The 22500-nt window shown below is 38.1% G+C and overlaps 1 protein-coding gene across 4 annotated transcripts in view; it reads right to left on the bottom strand.

Annotated features, from left to right (window-relative positions):
- Positions 1 to 1990: 1990 nt before the first annotated feature.
- LOC115221348 overlaps positions 1991 to 22500 on the bottom strand; it is a 61600-nt gene continuing 41090 nt past the window's right edge. For 2 of the 4 annotated variants that reach the window (XM_036510663.1, XM_036510664.1), the window contains exon 6: positions 1991 to 2649. In XM_036510663.1, coding sequence (XP_036366556.1) covers positions 2150 to 2649 — 500 coding nt within the window. In that variant the 3' untranslated portion in view covers positions 1991 to 2149. Of the gene's footprint in view, positions 2650 to 3924; positions 4000 to 8734; positions 8787 to 13722; positions 13967 to 18706; positions 18782 to 21778; positions 21831 to 22500 lie in introns of those variants that run through there. The other 2 variants (XM_036510667.1, XM_036510665.1) reach the window with 2 other exon arrangements.

Below are 22500 nucleotides of genomic sequence, written 5' to 3'. Positions count from 1 at the left end.
ATATAGAATCTGCCAGTTAGCAGTCAAGCTTCTGTTCAAAGTTCTGGTTGTTAGCTCAATAAATTGAAAATGTCGAGCAGTAGAATGAGTTTGTATGTGAATCGTAGCTAATAAATGTAGTTTGTTTATGTTTATTTTGTCTTGGTTTTGTACTTTTCTATATTTTCTTTCTTTATCCTTGATTTCTGTGTAGAATTGACTGCTTTCGCTGCTTCTTTGTAATGTCTACTTGCTGCAGGAAAGTTTCATTTAGAAGCATCAACCCACCAAGATACCTTCGTGCTTCACACCTCAGCCTTTGGGGGACAGTGATCGCCAGTGTAATCAACGGAAAAAAAACCTGTATCTGTCCATAATTCATCGCCCTGCATGAGTCGGACAGCTTTACATCCGATAGGTCTTTTCTGTTGACAATTACATAATCAAGAATGTTCTTATGACTTCAACGTGGATGCTTCTATTTATACTTTCAGTTGAACCAAATATTAGATATCACTCCTGATACAGCTAAAGCAGGAGCAGCCCATCTCCCTTGCACTGACAAGTGTTGGTGCATAAAGAATAACCATTCTCACAAAAGGTTTCAATCTGCAAATCCAGTGTCCGAGTAACTCCAAAGAATCTATGGGAAGCTCTGCCAAATGCTGCAAAAATTTCGTTTATCAGAGAAATAAACATTAAATTGGTACATTTGCCTACCACTGTAGGAATTACAACCGTGTTTCGTGGTCTGCTACCACTACAGCTCCTTTATAGTATCCAGTCAGCTCAAGGCATCATCCGGAGGAACCACGTCCGCTTTCGGCCCCTACTCCTCTACCGTTCTGACGTGGCGGGGCCCCCCTTTCGGAGGTGTCTTGAGCTCTGGTGTTGGGTGCATGTCTCCTTGCTTCTGTTCCTCGGCCTCTTCGATGTATCGTCAGCGAGTGTCAGACGGTGACTGACTGACTTGTCAAATACTTCCCTTTAAATACCTGCCGCAAGACTCCAGCAGGCAACACCAGCAAGTTGTCACGTGAAACTGTCTCACCTTAACTGACTAGTGAAGGAGCGTAGTTTTAGCCGCGCATTCTCTAAACGACCGCCACCTGTCAGTCAGCGAAGCTGATTCAGTGTCAGCTTGTCTCACCTAATGATGATATTTCCCGCCGGCATGTTATAAAGTGTATCCAAATATCTTTCAACTGGCCGTCATCATGTATACACATGTATACCTTTAAAGATGATTCCTATTATAAATGTCTAAATACGTGCATTTTCTTAATGGCAAGCTTATGGCACTAAATTACTTGCATGAAAGACGTTGTGTCTCCCAAATATCCATCGTCTTCTCTTTAATCTAAGGAATATTCTACACTAATACATAGTGATGTTTCTTATTGGATGTGGTGTAACAGTTTCAACATATCACACAGTTTACACAGAGTAACTTTGCTTAGCCTCATTATGTTTCTACGTCCTTTTGCTGTCTTTACTCTGCTTTCTGTGTATGTGGTAAGTGTTGTAAAGCAAATCTTTGCTCCAATTTACCATTTTTCTGCTTTTGAGTGAGAGAATTATTCGTATTCGATACTCACTGGTGATTCCTTTCCTGATTGTAGTGCATCAGTGTTTAGGAAATGGTGCAAAGTGTGAGGGATACGTGATCCGGTTATGAGGATGTCAACTAATCTTGTGGCGGGGTCACGAGGTGGTATAGAGACAGGTAAAAACAAAATAGGTGGTGAGAGGATTGCTACTTACATTCCTCTCAAAAATGATGGAACCATCATATATTTCTATGATATTACTTCAAGTGGGGTTTATTGATATTTAAAACAGAACACAAAATACAGTTAAACGAAATACAATTTTATTTCCACATTTTAGTTTTATGAACTGATCCTTATACAATGTTTATCTAGAATTATTCTCTCAGCTTTGCATTGTTCTATAAGCATAATTCTCACATTCTCTGACGCCGGTTTTCTCTCCATTATAATATTTATCTGTTAATTAGTAGCGCAGAGTATTTTAACGATTTATATAACTTCGATAAAATATTATCAAACAGAATTTAAAATGTCTATATTGTTTTATGATATTATATTATGTCTTGTAATTGGTTAACATAAGTTTTCATAGAGAAGCAAATTCAACCATATTCCCTTCAATATTTACTGCACACAACGCAGGTTAATTCGCGACCATAGACATACGGTGGACATGGCAATGAACCACAAATTCCCTTCACAAAAAATAATGTGGCTCCACCTTCGTTTCTGTAACCTGCTGGATCAGCTTCTGGTGCGTAGTCCACACACACATATCCTCGTCTACCCTTACTATCATAAGCCTCGGTCATCAAATATCCTGAATATTCAGCTGTCCAACCAGTGTAACACTCATTCCTGGCTGGTAACATCATAACAACAGCAGGTTGTCGTGTCAAACAGACAGCACACGGAACGTTGTGATCAAAAAGTGATTCAGCGTTAGCAAAAGAAAAGTGTTGTTTCAAATAGGAATTTGATGTTTGATATTCACTGCCGTATATGTGACCCCGACTTGCAACTCCTCCAGTGTAATTGGCCCAAATGGGATCGTTAGGTAGACATAAGAGATTACTTCCGCTGCCTGTTTCGTTCCACGCTGTTCCACCAACCACACCTAGAATTCGTAAGAATATAACAAATAAATAAAATATTAAGTAAAGTGAAATAAGAAAAACGTGAATTAAAAGAAATCCTTGAAAAGGAACTTTCAATTTTTAATTGGCGATTATAAATACACACACATACGAGTGTGTGTGTGTGTGTATTTGCGTCTATGTGTGTGCGCGTGTGCGTGTGTCTATATGTTTGAACATTCACTATGTTTACGTGTCTAGGTTTTGTATATACAAACTACTATCGATGCGAGTGTAAGCTGTGTTGCTCAATGAATGTTTGTGTATGAGTTAAGAACTGTACGTGTCTATGTTTTATATGTATATATGTTGTAGGTGTACGCCAACGTGTTTGTGTAGGTAATATTTATGAATATGTCTAGATACATGGCTGTAGATGGTTGTGTGCAGATGTCAAAAGAGTGCGAAGGGAAGGCCGTTACGTCACGCATTTCCTCTATAATGGAAAAGACGATTTTGTTCAAATTTTAACGGAGATAAAATAGAAGAACGATGCAAGGAATTTTTAACCAATATAAAATAGAAGAACACGGTGAGGTGCAGAGTATTGACAGTCGATGGGTAGTTAAAAGTTATTTAACAGAACATCCTGCACAGCGTAGCTAAAACTCTCGGCTAGTCGTGAACAGGTCACGTGAAGATACACGTTATGGTCACGTTGCTTTATTTGCTGCATCACTGGGGTTATTTTACGTCTTAAGGAAAGTGAGTGGAGAAAGGATTGTAAGGTTCAGTTTAGGATGAATTGGAAAAACTTTAAGGAAACCGTAAAGGGTTCGGTTAGAGACAGATAAAATCTGTTCCATCGTATTTCAAGCAAAAACAAATCTCGTTTAAAGAAAGAAATGTTGATGGGGAAGAGGTGTAAAATAGTGTCTTCTGAGTGGAAAGCTCAGAATTGCCTAACCATGAGGCTCTAGCGTGATTAAGGGGTGGAATAGTGCATAGTTAATGCATACAGTCCTTAGGTAACTATATTCTGTGGTTGGGTTCATGGGGGTACTTTCGATGATATCCTGTTCGTGTTATCATTCTTGACGGCATTTATACTTCGGCTATGACCAAATAAATTCAACGGAGAAAGTAGTTTTGTGTAATCTCAAGAGAATCTATAATCGCCGTTTAAAACGTGATATACTATAATAGGACAAACGTTTGTGTAGATCAGAAAGAAGGAGGGAGAGGGAGAGAGGAAGAGAAAGAGAGAGAGAGAAACAAAGTAATACAAAGAGTGATTAGAAACAGAATATACTAACCATCGTATACCAGACTGGAATTACTTGGACATTTTGTTCTACCCCACCGGGTATACAGGGCTCCAGGACCAGGTCCTGTGAAATTGTGAAGGAAACAATGTAGTTTAAAAGAAAATAATTGGTGAACGATGTGGGAGAGAATTTCTTGGCTGGGAATTAATGAATTAGGGAGTCAATGATTGGAAGGAAGGAAGGAAGGAAGGAAGGAAGGAAGGAAGGAAGGAAGGAAGGAAGGAAGGAAGGAAGGAAGGAAGGAGGAAGGGAGGAAGGAAGGAAGAAAGGAAGGAAGGAAGGAAGGAAGGAAAAAGGAAAAAAGGAGAGAAGGAAGGAAGGAAGGAAGGAAGGAAGGAAGAAACAAAGACAAAAAGAAAGAAAGAAGGAAAGAAAGAAATGTTGAAAAAAGAAAGAAAGACAGAAAGACAGATAGAAAGAAAGGAAGGAAAGAAGGGAGGGATGAAAGGAGGAATGAAGGACGGAAGGAAGGAAAGAGGAGTTGGAGGAAGAAAGGAACGAACGAACGAAGGTTATGTGGGACAGATGATTTAATGAGTTAAGAAAGAAAAAAAAGAAAGAAACAAAGAAACAAAGAAACAAAGAAACAAACAAAGAAGGAAAGAAAGAGAGAAACAAACAAAGGGTTTGAAAATTCTTTTTCCTCTGAACGTAAAGCTGATTCCGAGAAATAGTCCCCCACGCCTGGGGGTGAATGTATACTTTTAGTTACTGGTAAAGATTTGCATGATTCATCACTAATTCACTTCTCAGCCGAATTCAATGCGGTTTTTTAGCAATGATGATCGAGTCTTGAGCTAAATTTTTTGAGATAAATTAATTCAAGGTTGGAGCATCAAATAAAAGGTTTGATCAAAAATTAAATAAAAGGCTAGATCAAAAATGGAGGGTAAGTATAAAAATTTCACTTTGAATCAACATATCTTGGTTCTTTTTAAAGGAATGTATATAATTAGATTTAAAAAATGTGTTCATATCGAAGGAACTTTTGGTGAAGATTATTAGTTTGGAAAAAGTTGTATGAATTTAAGTGACGAAGAAAATGGTAAGTAACCAGAAAAGTTGATTTTTCATCAGAACATCTCACCTATTGTTAAAGAAGTCGGTACAGTAGCTACGTTCAAATGGAAGTGCTATATGGGATGGAATTTATGAAGAAAACTCGCCATGAAAATGTCTTACAAAAGTTGTGTGGCTTTAAGAGATCAAGAAAAAGTAATCATTGTCAAAAAATTACAATAGTTTTGTCATTCTAAGATATTTAGTGTTATGATATGCATAATCTGATTCCATTGATCACTTAGTTTGAATGTAGACAGTGCTTAAATGGATTCTCTGTAACCGCTGGAAGCCGCTTCTTTCCGTATCGTGGTAATAGAGCTCTATGAAACGTATCTTATGGTGAAAGCTTTGCCAAATATATTAGCTACAAAGTCATCTATGTGGCTTTAAGTAAGGAAAGGGTACAGGTGATAATTTTAAGAAATCAAGATATTTATTTCTTTTTCAGAGAAGAAATATATTATTTGAAGTGGAATGAAATCGTTCAATGAGAATAATTTGTTTAGGAAAAGCCTGTCTAAAATTATTTAACAGTAATGAAATTAATTTTTGCGATTTCATATTTTTATTAATTGCTTTTATGCATTAGAATATATACATATAAAAGCATATTGAAATACAAATTTAATCAGAGAACAGCAAATGTCTCTAGGTCGAACATCTGATTCTCTGCATTGAGAGGTCACAGCTCCGGTACTACGGACATGCGATTTCAATCCCACAGAAAAGAAACAGAAACGAATTCTTCAATCTGGCTGAACCGGTGAGGGATCTAGAGGTAGACTAGAAAATTGATGGGCAGATAGTCCTCATAGTCTCAGTTTCGTTACGCTTGTCGTCCAGTGCGAGGTCACTGGAGCCATTCGTGGTTCCATCTGCGAAGACCGACCACCTGCGGACCTGAGAGTTCGGAGAGGTCCTTCTTTATCGTCGTTGCCCAGGTCTTCAGCTGCCCGTTCTTGCGCTTGCGCCAGTTGGGAAGTGGAGGTGGCAGGAGGACACCGCGAATCAGCTCACTCTCTGGACGCCGGGCCGCATGACCGAACCACCTAAAGCGCCGTTATAGCGGCACCGTACGGAGATTCAGGCGACGACGAAGACCGGCTGTAAGAACCCGATCGATGCGTCGGCAGCGAAGAATGCGGCGGAGACAGTCATTGTCGAACACCTCCAGCCCTCGCTGATCAACTACGCTCATAGGCCATGTTTCACAACGATAGAGGAGGATAGTACGAACGACGGCCTGGTAGATTCGCCCTTTGGTCACCAAGGAGATTTCTCTTCTGTCCCAGAGGCACCGCTGGTGGCGCACGAATGCAGATCTGGCAGCACCTATGCGACGCTCGACCTCGGCTGCGCACTGGCCCTTTGGAACCACCGTTGAACACAGGTAGACGAAGGACTCCACATCCTCCAGCTCCACGCCCTCGAGAACGATTGGCTGCCAGTCATCTGCTGCGACCAGAGGCGTCATCACTTTGGTTTTGCCAGTATTGATCCGGAGACCAACAACTGCCGTTGACGCATGCACCCTTTCGAGAGCATCTTGGACATCTTCCCGGTTAGAGCCCAAGAGCGTGGCGTCATCTGCATAGTCAAGGTCCGTCACCACGACTCCTCACCCAGTCTCTACGCCCGGGTAGTCCCGAAGCGCAGTGTTGAGAATGTAATCGATGGCATAATTGAATAGGGTTGGCGAGAGCGCACAATCCTGTCGAACACCGGTAGTGACATCAAACGACTCTGTCTCCCCGCCATAGATCCTCACACGAGCCCTCGTTTAATGATAGTAGCCCTGTATGAGGTTTAGCAGCTTCACAGTGATACCGTCCGCCTGAATAATACGCCAGAGGGCTTCCCGATGCCCCTAGTCGAAGGCAGCCGCAAAAACGGTATGTTGTTGGTGCGCCCTCCGCTGTTCCAAGACTCACCGGAGACGGATGATTTGATCAACGCACCCTCTCCTTGGAGGGAAGCCGCCCTGAAAAGGATTGCAAACGTTTTGGCAGCCACATCGATCAAGCTGATGCCTCTATAGTTGAGACACTGCTTTCTATCAGCTTCTTTGAAGAAAGGTAAAAGAGTTGCCTCGCTCCAGTCATCAGGAAAACGCTCCGTCGCCCACACAGCACAGAAGACACGATGGAGCCAGGCTCGGCCTTGTAGGTCTCAGCTGGGACACCGTCCTCACCCGGGGCCTTGTTGTTCCGGAGATTTTTCAGGATACCGCGCACCTCCTCGACCGTTGGAGAGGCAGTGTTGCACCCGTACTCTTCTCCAAGCGGCTGCGCGTCGGTTGTCGTAGATGGAGGCAGGTGATTGCGCAGCTCGGAGAAGTGGTCCCGCCATCGGCCCAGCCGGTCACTGAGGTTGGTAATGACCGCGCCGTTCCGATCAGTGATCGTCTCGCTGACACCCGGATTGCTTCGGCTGGTCTGCTTCACCAGTTGGTAAAGCTTGCGAGAGTCGGGCCACGTCAACCATCGCTTCTCTTTCAAGGCGCGCCACTCCTGCTCCGGCTGCTGTTCCACCACGTCACCAAGCAACAGGAATCGGTTCCACAGCTCCAACCGGAAACCATTGCCAGCATCGAGTTTGAGTTGCGTGATGTCGATTCTCTTGTTGCGGTTAGGAGGAGGTTTCGCCTGCAGTTGCAAACGAAGGGTTGCCCGAACAAGGGTATGGTCTGACCCATGCTCGCTGACCGTATCAGCCCCGCGATACGCACGAGATACCACCACTGAGCTAGCCCAGTGGGACCTGACCAGTATGTAGTCGATCTGACTGGCTGTTCTCCCGTCATTGGACCGCCAATGGTGCGGAGGATGTTGGAACCGGGTGTTGGCAACGATGAGACGATTGGCATCTGCGAAGGATACGAGCCGTTCCTCATTGCCAGAGCGTACGCCCAGGGCATGGCCTCCTAGAATATGCCACGTTGTATCATCAGCCGAGCCTGTTCGTGCATTCCAGTCCCCACCGACAATGAGAACATCACTGGATGGGTCACCATCCAGTGCTGCCTGGAGATCGTCGTAGAACTGCACCTTGTCCGTATCGTCTGAACTGAGAGTGGGCGCGTAGACAGCAATGACACTGACGTTGGAGATTTGACCCTCAATCGAACCAGCACGAGTCGGAGTGAGATCGGTTGCCACGACAGCAGAGCCGCATCCGCGTCAGGGCTCAGCTCCACAGAGACCCCATGAAGACCACTGTTATCTGACACGCCACTATGATACAGGTGATAACTGACATCCTCGCCCGGCACCTTGATAGGTGGATATCAATATGAGGATGGATTTATTGATTCGGTTTCTTACTCCAACACAGGGTAAACCCTACAATTTCTTATTGCTTACACTAACATTAGATCTGAACTGAAAATATTTCTTACATACTTTTTTCCAGATTATAGACTTACATGTACACAAAATTGCTTTCATTCATTGACGTGGTCCTGAATATGAACTCATATAAACATAGTTAGTATCATAGCATTAGAGGGTTACATTTGATTTAGGCATGCAACTTAAAGTTGTGTATTCCGTTGAGCAGATTATGTAAAAAATTTAAAACGAATGGAATCCGAAAAAAATTAGAAGCCAGTAGGTGAGAAGACACATTTCAATGAATTTAGCTAAAAGTGATTGAAACAGAATATTTTATAATATTTAATCCGGCCCCGAACATTTCTTTACGTTTTTATCTTAAACGATATAAAATTAGTTCTTACTTGGCGTGTGAACAGCTTTGTCATCCAGAGATTTCTTGAAAAGGAAACGGTTCTGTGAAAAAATTGAAATAACATCATAGAAATAGATTTTCAGAAAATTCATCAATGTTTAGAATTTAAAGCTAAGCAATACAATAATGGCACTTTTGGACAGCTTCTTTTGAAGATGTGTGAGACAACTTCATTGTTAATTCCACCAAATTTTCATCGTTGTGTTACATCTTGGTGGCTTACCGCTTTCTTGTCTCCTCTGTGCATCGGGTACTCCTTTATTTCATGCTTTTATATGGCAAAAACGAACCCATCACAATGAGAGTTAATTAAGCCTAACGAACGAAAACACGCACGGAGAATGTTGCAAATGCATTTAGAAAACCTAATCTTCCAGTTTGTAAATCTTCAAAAAGGTGGGTAGATATCCCAGCATCAATTCATTTCGCTTTCTACGTAACCTAATTTTAAAAATATATTTACCTTTCTGTGTACCATTATTCAGTTGAAGGCCCCGCGATTTCCAGACGAAATGTGGCGAACAAACAAAAACATAAATTGAAAATTCTTAGAGTATTTGCACCATTCTTCGTGCGTGTTTATATATATTGAGAGATACGTGGTTTTGGAATTTCATTCTTCTTTCAAGTATATAGTTATTTACTGTACACTGACTTTTCATATATATATTTTCATATTTGGATTATGTTCGTTGGCGATTTTATCATTATTTTTTAAAGATAATGATAACTTATTTGAATATTGAATTTATACTTGCTCGCTAATGTTCGTTCGGATGTGACGGTGCCTTCAGCTGAACAAACGAGCACGGAAAGTTAAATACATTTTAAAAAATAGTTTACGTAGTAAGACTTGCTGATGAGCTTCAGGTGCCAATTCGACACAGAAAGCGAAATCAATGAATACTGGGATATCTACCCTTCTACTTGTAAATTTACAAACTGGAACAACCGTTTTCCCAAATGTATTTGCTACATTCTTCGTGCATGTTGACGTATAGTGAGAGATACACGGTTTTGGAGACTTTTATTTTTCTTTCAATGGAAAAGATATTTATTTTCATGGAAAAAGATCTGCGCGGTATTCAGCGGTCCAACAAGCCGATATATATGCATTTGTGTGTATCTTTCCGCATGTGAATGCGTGTTTGTTCGTTTATGTAAGTCTGCCTTATAGGGATAGATGCATATATTTATATACGCTAAAATATTTCAACGTGGTTTAGTGATTCAGGTTCTAAACTCACGAACAAAGGGTTGTACGTTAGATTCAAACAGAAGGCAAAACTAAGTACATTGCATTTCAAATATATCGACAACTGATCGTATGGCACACATTTCTGGACCTGTTCATTAATTTGACGGAGGGAGTTCTGGAAACAAATCTTCCAAGGAATTCTTCGGCAATTAAGCACGAAAACGTCATTCGAAGAAACAGACCATAGTGTATGTATCTATAGTTCTGTGCGTCTCTGTGTGTGTCTGTATGTCAGTATGTGTGTCTGTGTGTCTGTATGGGTGTATGTATGTACTTACGTATGTATGTATGTATGTATGTATGTATGTATGTATGTATGTATGTATGTATGTATGTATGGATGCATGGATGGATGTATGGATGTATATGTGTATGTATGTATGTATATATGGTGCATCATCATGGACGCATCTCTGAGCAGAATCTAGAGAAGAAAAAATACATCCAGAAATAAATACACGAACATATATGTGTGCGTGTATGTCTGTGTTGTGTGTGTGTGTGTGTGTGTGTGTGTGTGTGTGTGTGTGTGTGTGTGTGGGTGTGTGTGTGTGTGTGTGTACGCACATTCGAATATACACATGAAGCGATACATTCATACATGTTCCTTTATGTATGCACACGAAAGCGGCAGACGTATATATATAAGGCCTTTCTATGTAAAATGTTTCAGCAAGAAATGTCAATCTCTATCTTACAACATGGAACATAATTCATTATTGACTTGTAAACTAACTTACATTTTTGTAATCCTATGTCTTTGCTACGTATAGTAATTGACAAATTCATTGCTTTCTATTTTGCAACACTATCTATCGCACAACCTTTCTGGGGGCTTTTATAATTGTCATCTACAATACTGAATATTTCAAGATAATGATCAAATTCCGCGTAGTCGCGCCTTGTCTTTATCCTTTCGAGGTCCATGAATTCAGAACCTGTTCATCACTGGCCTGTAAGGAATCGATCTACAACTTCCTGACATTTATGACCACGAGCCAAAATTTCGAAGCAAAATATATAACGTGAATGAAACTATCAAATCAGTCAATCTTTCTATGTATCTATCTAACTATCTATCTATCTATTTATCTATCTATCTATTTATTTATTTATGTTTCAAACTCTCAGTCAGTCTGTCCACCAATGTGGCCATATATATATATATATATATATATATATATATATATATATGTGTGTGTATATATATATATATATATATATATATATATATATTTATTTATATATATATATATATATTATATATATATATATATATATATATATATATATATATATATATATATATATATATAAATATATAAATATATATATATATATATATATATATATATATATATATATATATATATATATATATATATATATATATATATATATACTAAGTAATTAAGGGTTTAGCAACGATTTGCCTCACCACACACCGAATTTAGAAATAGCAGTCAAAGAGTTATAGCTATTCTTTCTACTAAAAGGGAGATCTCAGTAAAACCACAGCACTTGAAAGGTAAACACAGACAGTTGGGTAAGACATGATTATCTAATTCTTATGCTTTCCGAAACCTTAATTTCGAAACGTACGTCCGTAGGTGACTTAATATTGTATGATCGATTGTCGTCATCTCTTTCTCTCTTGCCTGTCTGTGTTTACCTTTCAAGTGCTGTGGTTTTACTGAGATCTCCCTTTTAGTAGAAACAATAGCTATAACTCTTTGACTGCTATTTCTAAATTCGGTGTGTGGTGAGGCAAATCGTTGCTAAACCCTTAATTACTTAGTATTACTTAAACTTTCCTCGAACGGGGCTTTTACATGCCGAAATCTACTTGGTGAAATTGATGATTTCTCCAAATTAATTAATTTCACCCTATATTATTACTGATAACTATATATATATATATACATATATATACATATGCATACAAATATATCAATATACCTATTTATCAAATGATCAATAGTTCTATTTTTCCATCTCTCTAAACACATAAAATTTATCCATCCATTGATATGTTAGTAGATATATATACGAGACATAATTATATATATATTTCTATGTATGCGTATGTATGTATATATATATATATATATATATATAATATATATATATATATATATATATATATATATATATATATATATATATATATATGTATAAAGATATATATACATATATACATTTTTCATATATATATATATATAAATATATATATATGTATATATTTATATATATATATATATATATATGTGTATATATATCTATACATATATGTATATATGTATGTATATGCGTATATGACACGAATACTTTACCTCAACCGGTCCAGCTCTCTTTAATATTATAGCAGAATACATTAAACCGAAAACAGATTCCATAAAATTCAAAATTTCTAGGGACAAAATTTTCCCCCAAAACTCTTCGACCAACCTCCAACACCCGGATATGTCTCCAACATTACAAAGTCTTATGACTGAGATGGGAATCAGATTCTAAACTGCTTCACCACTTTGTGCTATTAAGTTATACATAGCCTGGGCCTATACTGGCCGAAACATATAACAATTATTTGTGTATATGTTATATGTACACACATATAATTCCTAGCTGTCTTTCAGTCGGTCAGGGTTCGATTGCCGGCATGGGATCGATCCCTGAAGGTGCAGGCCTGGCTGCACGGTAAGAATCTTCTGTCCTATATGGAAGCTGAATGAATGCGTTCATAGATATATAAATATATATATATATATATATATATATAGAGAGAGAGAGAGAGAGAGATAAATCGATACATAGCTAGATGGATAGATAATTAGGTGGATAAATACATAGATAGATAGATAGATAGATAGATAGATAGATAGATAGATAGATAGTGAGAGAGAGAGAGAGATAGATAGATGGATGGATAGATAAATAGATAGATAAAACATAGATAGATAGATAGATAGATAGATAGATAGATAGATAAAAAGATAGATAGATAGATAGATAGATAGATAGATAGATAGATAGATAGATAGATAGATATATATATAGTGAGAGAGAGACAGACAGACAGACAGACAGACAGAGAATGAGAGAGAGATTTCAAATTTACAGAAAACAAAAGAAAAGAACAGGTGTACAATCCACAAGCAAGTCCATTAATTTCAACGCTCGGGTAGAATGGAAGAGATTTTTGTCTTTCGACCGCACGCTTTTCGACAGCAAGGATTAAGAGGATAAAAAGGGTTAAGAGGATAAAAAGGATTAAGAGGATAAAAAGGATTAAGAGGATAAAAAGGGAGAAAAATAGAAAAGACACGAAGAGAGAGAAGGGAATGTGTAGAGATGATGTGTGTATGTTTGTGTGTGTATATGTGCGTATGAACATATATGTACATAAATACATATATACATATATAGATATGTATATATATACACAAACACACACACACACACACACGCACATATATACATATATATATATATATATATATATATATATATATATATATACTTATATATATATATATAAAACCATACATATATATACATGTGTCTATATATGTATGTATGTATGTATGTATGGATGGATCGATGGATCGATGGATCGATGGATGGATGGATAGGATGGATGGATTGATGGATGGATGGATGGATATACGTATACATTTCTTGCATCTAAAATATAGAAACTTCAGGTGTCCTGTACTTACTGCGGTTGATTTCTCTTCTATCTTTCTGGTCCTTGCATCGAAATGAAGAATCGTGATGGTCAACACGAGACACAGTCCAAAAGTTATGAATGAAGAAACGGAAAACCGCTGCGAAATGACCCGCCACACCTTAGCGATTTCCATTGCGGTTTTCGGTCGTCCGTGCAGCCTGTTATTTCGTTTTGGTTTAATTATAAATCTGAAGTTGATGTAAGCTGGAGTTTATAAGTGTGAGCTTCTCGCTTTGGGATCGTAACTGAAAATTGTTGACGTCTGATTCCGGCTTTTTTATATTTTTCACCCTCCACAACCCAACCCCGCCGAAAATCTAATCGTAAAATGTCTTCTGTGCGTATGTGTGTGTGTGCGTGCGTGCGTTTGTGTGTGTGTGTGTGTGTGTGTATGTTTGCTTGTGTGTGTATGTGTGTTTATGTGTGTGTGTGTGTGTGTGTGTGTGTGTGTGTGTGTGTGTGTTTAGTATCATACAATTCTAGAATTTGTTAGAATTCTGGTATTCCAACATGCAGGACGCCGAGAACAGCCGGGTGGGGGCCTCACTGTATATGAGTCGTCGTCGGTATTGACTTGTACCCGAATGACTAATCTGTAGCGAGCGACACTGACTGAAAGAGACTTATTATTCAAGCCACAGATGACTTTCGCATGATTTTATTTTGAGATTACAACGGTTACAACGCTCCCGCACGTGGCTACCTGCCCTCAACAGTGGCACCATTGGGATTGGGGATGTACTAGATCTGGTTAGGGTGAATCCTAACTGGGACCCTAACATGTCCTACTACCCTGGGTCAGGTTAGATCTGGGAACATTAGTGGGTAAAAGGTGCTTCCACATCCCTCAAATCCCAGGAATATTCGTACCATGTTTTCCCACTCCCGGATGCAGTTTATGTACGTATATATTAGTATGTGTGTGTGTGTGTGTGTGTGTGTGTATGTGTGTGTATGTGTGTGTGTGTATGTGTGTGTGTGTGTGTGTTTGAGTGTATCTCTGTGTTTCTCTGTGTCTCTGTGTATCTGTATATGTTTATGTCTGTGTGTGTATCAGGTCATCCCATAAGTTCTGTCCGATTTTACTGTTTTTAAAATTGAATGAAATTTAATAGTATTTCAGAATGTCTAATGGAATTTTAAAATATTTTTATGCATTTGTGTATTAACTAATTAAATGTTAGAATTAAACTTTCTTTGATTGAAACCCATTCTAACATGGAAGAATCCAAAGGCCATTTCAGGCACAAAAGTTCTTCAAACACTCAATCCATTTCTGGCCAATACACATAGCTTCTCAACACAAATTCATTCTTAAAATCCACGGAAGAACAATGTGAATTTCTTTTAACATTCATTTCTGTAGTGTAACCGGTTCTTCGATTTTTTGTGGGTACATTCGCACATTGTCTAAAATCAGAATCCGTGTTGCGTTCTGCCAAACGCATATTTATTTTTCTAATTTCAACAGTCAGGGATCACATTTTTCACTTCTGTATTACAACTGGACGACCTCCATAACGTTTTGACAAAGTCTATTTCTAGGTGAATTCCATAATTCGAACAGCACCTATCACAGAAATATTTATTAAAAGAGAACGCATTCTGTGCCTCTCGAACGTAGCTACGATTCTCATTTCTGATTTCTTCTGTATCAGTTGTACTAACAATTGATGTTACTTCTCAAATTCCAACAACTGTTGTTGTTGCTGTTTTTATTGCTGTTTTTGCTGTTTCTGTAATTCCAACGGCTGTTGTCTTTATCTTTATTGCTTTTGCTGGTTTTGTTGATGTAATTAAATTACCGAGGCTAGTAAAGCTCTCATGTGAAGAGACAAATCGGTCCGGTATGAGCTTCGAATAACTTCGTCGCTGAAAATGTTATGACGTAGTTATACACGTCTGGTGTATAATGGTATTAAACAAATAAATTGTTGGTTGTGACTATCTAAAAGTAACCTATCGCAGAAATATATGTCAACACAAAACGCACTCTGCGCTACTCGAACGCAAGTCCGATACCCAGCATGCAATGTTCCATAAACGATTGTTGAACTAACACCACCAACGGTAACTCACTGTTCATTCAATTCCTGCTTACTATAGCCAGTTCCTCCACCTTCGGTCACATTCGGCTATTCAGGACTCTCCCATGACAGTCAATGATTCAAATCGGATGTGTTATTATCCCCGCAAATAGACTCGGAGTGTTGGCCTGTTTGGTAGTCTCAAACTTTCTTTAAACCACCTTTTCTCGCACCCATTCGCCACAATGTGAGCAATGCAATGACTGAAATGTGCTGCTCAGTCACTCGGGATGCTGCTAAATACAACCATTATCATAGAAGATGAAGCAACCAAAATCCCTACACGCCACCTATGACTTTACAAATACAAACTCCCAGCTTTTAAAGCTTCAATCATTCATTAATTTTCCATTGCCCTCCATGTACCGTTCCAAGAATCCAAGATGGTCCTGAATGTAAATTTGCTTTGAGTGGGTAAACCATTCTGCTGTACTAACACCAGTGGCACAAACGAATTAGAGACAACCAGAAAACCAATTCCACTGCAGGATTATTTTTTATACGATTTTACCTTATTGAAAGATGTTCTAACAACACTTCGTAATCCTTCAATCCCATCGATCAAGAGTCTTTCGCCCCAAGTTGTTCAATGAACGATGACTCAACTGAAGGAATTTGTCCTTTGACAGGATTTTTTATCGTCCTGTAGCTTCCATTCTTGATTGCGTTGAAGGCCCAGTCCCTGACGGTCCGACTTTGCAAAAGGTTCATTGGGTTAAGCATACACACATGTATACCTTTAAAGTTGATTCCTATTATAAACGTCTACATACATGCATTTTCTTAATGGCAAGCTTATGGCACTCAATTACTTGCATGAAAGACGTTGTGTCTCCCAAATATCCATCTTCTTCTCTTTCATCTAAGGAATATTCTACACTAACACATAGTGATGTTTCTTATCGGATGTGGTGTAACAGTCTCAACATATCACACAGTTTACACAGAGTAACTTTGCTTACCCTCATTATGTTTTTACGTCCTTTTGCTGTCTTTACTCTGCTTTCTGTGTATGTGGTAAGTGTTGTAAAGCAAATCTTTGCTCCAATTTACCATTTTTCTGCTTTTGAGTGAGAGAATTATACGTATTCGATACTCGCTGGTGATTTAATTTCTCATTGTTGTGCATCAGTGTTTAGGAAATGGTGCAAGGTGTGATGGTTACGTGTCCCGGTTATGAGGATGTCAAATAATCTTGTGCCGGGGTCACAAGTTTCTATAGATACAGGCAAATCAAAATAGGTGGTGAGAGGATTACTACTTACATTCCTCTCAAAAATGGTGGTGCCATCATATATTTCTATGATATTACTCCAAGTGAGGTTTCTTATGATTTAAGACAGAACACAAAATAGAGTTAAGCGAAATACAATTTTATTTCCACATTTTAGTTTTATGAACTGATCCTTATACAAGGTTTATCTAGAATTATTCACTCAGCTTTGCATTGTTCTATAAGCATAATTCTCACATTCTCTGGCGCCGATTTTCTCTCCATTATAATATTTTTCTGTTAACTAGTAGCGCAGAGTATTTTAACGATTTATATAACTTCGATAAAATATTATCAAACAGATTTTAAAATGTCTATATTATTTTATGAAATATTAAGTCTTGTACTTGGTTAACGTAAGTTTTCATAGGGAAGCAAATTCAACAATATTCTCTTCAATACATACTGCACACAACGCAGGTTAATTCTCGACCATTGACATACGGTGGACATGGTAATGAACCACACTTTCCCTCCACAAAATATAATCGAACTCCATCTTCGTCTCTGTAACCCGCTGTAATAGACACAAATAAGTGTTTGTGCTTCATTGGGTCTAAGTGTGTATGTATGTGTGTGTGCTTGTGTCTATGTGTGTGGGGTGTATGTTTGAACATTGACTGTCTTTACATGTGTACGTTTTGTTTGTATGTTTATATATTTATGTTGTAGGTGTACGCCAACTTCTTTGTGGAGGTAATATTCATGAATATGTCTAGATACATGGCTGTAGATGGTTGTGTGCAGATGTCAAAAGAGTGCGAAGGGAAGGCCGTTACGTCACGCATTTCCTCTAAAATGGAAAAGACGATTTTGTTCAAATTTTAACGGAGATAAAATTAAAGAACGATACAAGGAATTTTTAACCAATACAAAATAGAAGAACACGGTTAGGTGCAGAGTATTGACAGTCGATGGGTAGTTAAGAGTTATTTAACAGAACATCCTGCACAGCGTAGCTAAAACTCTCGGCTAGTCGTGGACAGGTCACGTGAAAATACACGTGATGGTCGCGTTGGCTTTATTTGCTGCATCACTGGGGTTATTTCAGGTCTTAAGGAAAGTGAGTGGAGAAAGGATTATAAGATTCAGTTTAGGCTGAATGGGGAAAACTTTAAGGAAACCGTTAAGGGTTCGGGTATAGACAGGTAAATCTGTTCCGTCTCATTTCAAGCAAAAACAAATCTCGTTTATAGAAAGAAAGAAAAGTTGATGGGGAAGTGGTGGAAAATAGTGTCTTCTGAGTGGAAAGCTCAGAATTGCCTTACCATGGGGCACTAGCGTGATTAAGTGGTGGAATAGTGCGTAGTTAATGCATACAGTCCTTAGGTAACTATATTCTGTGGTTGGGTTCATGGGGGTAATTTCGATGATATCCTGTTGGTGTGATCATTCTTGACGCCATTTATACTTCGGCTATGACCAAATAAATTCAACGGAGAAAGTAGTTTTGTGTAATTTTAAGAGAATCTATAATCGCCGTTTAAAACGTGATATACTATAATAGGACAAAAGTTTATGTAGATCAGAAAGAAGGAGGGAGAGGGAGCGGGAGAGAGGAAGAGAGAGAGAGAAAGAAATAGAGTGAGAGAATAGAAACAGAATATACTAACCATCATATACCAGACTGGAATTACTTGGACATTTTGTTCTACCCCACCGGGTATACAGGGATCCAGGACCGGGTCCTGCGAAATTGCGAAGGAAACAATGTAGTTTTAAAGAAAATAATTGGTGAACCATGTGGGAGAGAATTTCTTGGCTGGGAATTAATGAATTGGGGAGACAATGATTAGAAGATAGGAAGGAAGGAAGGAAGGAGTGGAAGGAAGGAAGGAACGAACGAACGAACGAACGAACGAACGAAGGAGGGACGGAAGGAAGGAAGGAAGGAAGGAAGGAAGGAAGGAAGGAAGGAAAGACGGAAGGAAGGAAGCATGGAAGGAAGGAAGGAAGGAAGGAAGGAAAGGAAGAAGGAGAGAAGGAAGGAAGGGAGAAACAAAGACAAATAGAAAAAGGAAAGAAAGAAAGGTAGAAAGACAGAAAGACATATAGGAAGGAATGAAGGAAGGAAGGAAGGAAGGAAGGAACGAGTGGAAGGAAGGAAGGAAGGAAGGAACGAACGAACGAACGAACGAAGGAGGGACGGAAGGAAGGAAGGAAGGAAGGAAGGAAGGAAGGAAGGAAGGAAAGATGGAAGGAAGGAAGCATGGAAGGAAGGAAGGAAGGAAGGAAGGAAGGAAAGGAAGAAGGAGAGAAGGAAGGAAGGGAGAAACAAAGACAAATAGAAAAAGAAAAGAAAGAAAGGTAGAAAGACAGAAAGACATATAGGAAGGAAGGAAGGAAGGAAGGAAGGAAAGAAGGAAGGAATGAAAGGAGGACTGAAGGATGGTATAAAGGAAGGAAGGAAGGAGGGAAGGAAGGAAGAGTGGAAGGAAGGTAGGAAGGAAGGAAAGAAAGGAAGAAAGAAAGAAAGAAACAAACAAACAAAGGGTTTGAAAATTCTGTTTCCTCTGAACGTAAAGCTGATCCCGAGAAATAGTCCCCCACGCCTGGGGGTGAATGTATACTTTTAGTTACTGGTAAAGATTTGCATGATTCATCACTAATTCACTTCTCAGCCGAATTCAATGCGGTTTTTTAGCAATGATGATCGAGTCTTGAGCTAAATTCTTTGAGATAAATTAATTCAAGGTTGGAGCATCAAATAAAAGGTTTGATCAAAAATTAAATAGAAGGCTAGATCAAAAATGGAGGGTAAGGATAAAAATTTCACTTTGAATCAACATATATTGGTTATTTTTAAAGGAATGTATATAATTAGATTTAGAAGAATGTGTTCATTGCGAAGGAACTTTTGGTGAAGATTATTAGTTTGGAAAAGGTTGTATGAATTTAAGTGACGAAGAAAATGGTAAGTAACCAGAAAAGTTGATTTTTCATCAGAACATCTCAGCTATTGTTAAAGAAGACGGTACAGTAGCTACGTTCAAATGGAAGTGCTATATGGGATGGAATTTATGACGAAAACTCGCCATGAAAATGTCTTACAAAAGTGGTGTGGCTTTAAGGGATCAAGAAAAAGTAATCATTGTCAAAAAATTAAAATATTTTTGTTATTTTAAGATATTTAGTGTTATGAAATGCATAATCTGATTTCATTGATCACTTTATTCTAGTTAGCGCTTAAATGGATTTTCTGTAGCCGCTGCAAGCCGCTTCTTTTTCTGCTTTGCCGGTTAAAGAGTTCTATGAAACGAATCTTATGGTGAAAGCTTTGTCAAAACATATTTGCTACAAAATCATCTATGTGGCTTTAAGTAACGAAAGGGTTTTGGTAATAATTGTTTGACAAGAATTTAAAATATTGATTCATTTTAGAGAGAAGAAATGTATTATTTGAAGAGAAATGAAATCGTAAAGTGAGACAAATGCGTTGGAAAAAAACCGTCTAAAAATATTAAAACAGTTATGAAATTTATTTTTGCGATTACATATTTTTATATGTTTTTATGCATTAGAACATATTCATATAAAAATCATATTAAAATATAAATTTCACTCATTGCAACAATTAATTGCTAATGATTTAATTAGAATATAACATTTCAAAATAAAAATTCTGTAGAAATATATTTATTTGTGATAGATGTGCTGCTATTGATTGGTTTTTAATTGTAGGTGCAAAGAGAATTTAACATTTGCCTTTAAACATATCTCTAGAATATTCGAATATATTGAACCTGCAAATGTACAGACCATGCAAAAATTAAACCAGAAACACTACGGAACACGAAGGTAAAAGACATTAACTATTTGTGTTGAAGTAAAAATTTCGTGACTGAAATATTACGACCGAAATTATGCGAATTGCAAGGGATCTCTTGAGCAACGTTATTCGACTGCGATGGTTAATCAGAAATCAGCAAATGTCTCCAGTTCGAACATCTGATTCTCTGCATTGAGAGATGACAGCTCCTGTACTAAGGACATGCGATTTCAATCTCACAGGAAAGAATCACAATACAAACTCTTCAATCTGGATCAGCCGGCGAGGGATCTGGGGATGGACCAGAAAAGAGATGGGCAGATAGTACCCATTGACTCAGATTGGTTACGCTTGTCAACTAAACCGGTAATCTTAATAACAATTGCTTCCCTCTGGAATGTCAGTCAAAGACAGGTGCCTGGTTTCTCTACAACCACCAGACTCACAGAATTACTGAGCAACAACAATATGTCGATGGTTTTATTGATTCGGTTTCTTACTACAACACGGAGTTAACCCTAAAATTTTTTATTGCTTACACTAACATTAGATCTGAAATGAAAATATTTCTTACATACTTATTTCCAGATTATAGTCTTACATGTACACAAAATTGCTTTCATTTATTGACGTGGTCCTGCATATAAACTCATATAAACATATATCATAGCATAGGAGGGTCACATTTCCAAATTCATTTAAGCATCCACCTTCAAGTTGTGTATTTCGTTGAGCAGATTATATAAGAAATGAAAAACGAATGGAACCCGAAAATAATTAGAAGCCAGTAGGTGAGGAGACACATTTAAATGAATTTAGCTAAAAGAGATTGAAACAGAATATTTTATAATATTTAATCCGGCCACGGACATTTCTTTTACGTTTTTGTCTTGCACGATATAAAATTAGTTCTTACTTGGCGTGTGAACAGCTTTGTCATCCAGAGATTTCTTGAAAAGGAAACGGTTCTGTGAAAAAATTGAAATAACATCATAGAAATAGATTTTCAGAACGTTCACCAATGTTTAGAATTTAAAGCTAAGCAATACAATAATGACACTTTTGGACCAATTTCTTTTGAAGATGTGGGAGACAACTTCATTGTTAATTCCACCAAATTTTCATCGTTGTGTTACATCTTGCTGGCTTACCTCTTTCTTATCTCCTCTGTGCATCGGGTACTCCTTTATTTCATGCTTTTATATGGCAAAAACGAACCCATCACAATGAGAGTTAATTAAGCCTAACGAACGAAAACACGCACGGAGAATGTTGCAAATGCATTTAGAAAAACTAATCTTCCAGTTTGTAAATCTTCAAAAAGGCGGGTAGATATCCCAGACCCAATTCATTTCGCTTTCTACGTATTATATTTTTAAACATATTTTTCTTTCAATGGAAAAGATATTTATTTTCACGGAAAAAGATCTGTGCGGAATTCAGCGGTCCGACAATCCGATATATATGCGTTTGTATGTATCTTTCTGCCTGTGAATGCGTGTTTGTTCGTTTATGTAAGTCTGCCTTATAGGGATAGATGCATATATTTATATACGCTAAAATATTTAAAAGTGGTTTAGTGCTTCAGGTTTTAACCTCACAAACAAAGGGTTGTACGTTCGATTCAAACAGAAGGCG

Source organism: Octopus sinensis, linkage group LG18 (genome assembly GCF_006345805.1).
Source record: "Octopus sinensis linkage group LG18, ASM634580v1, whole genome shotgun sequence".
In the NCBI taxonomy this organism is placed as follows: Eukaryota; Metazoa; Mollusca; class Cephalopoda; order Octopoda; family Octopodidae; genus Octopus; species Octopus sinensis.
Note: the sequence above shows the minus strand (reverse complement) of the source record. Positions and strands in the feature narration are given on the sequence as shown.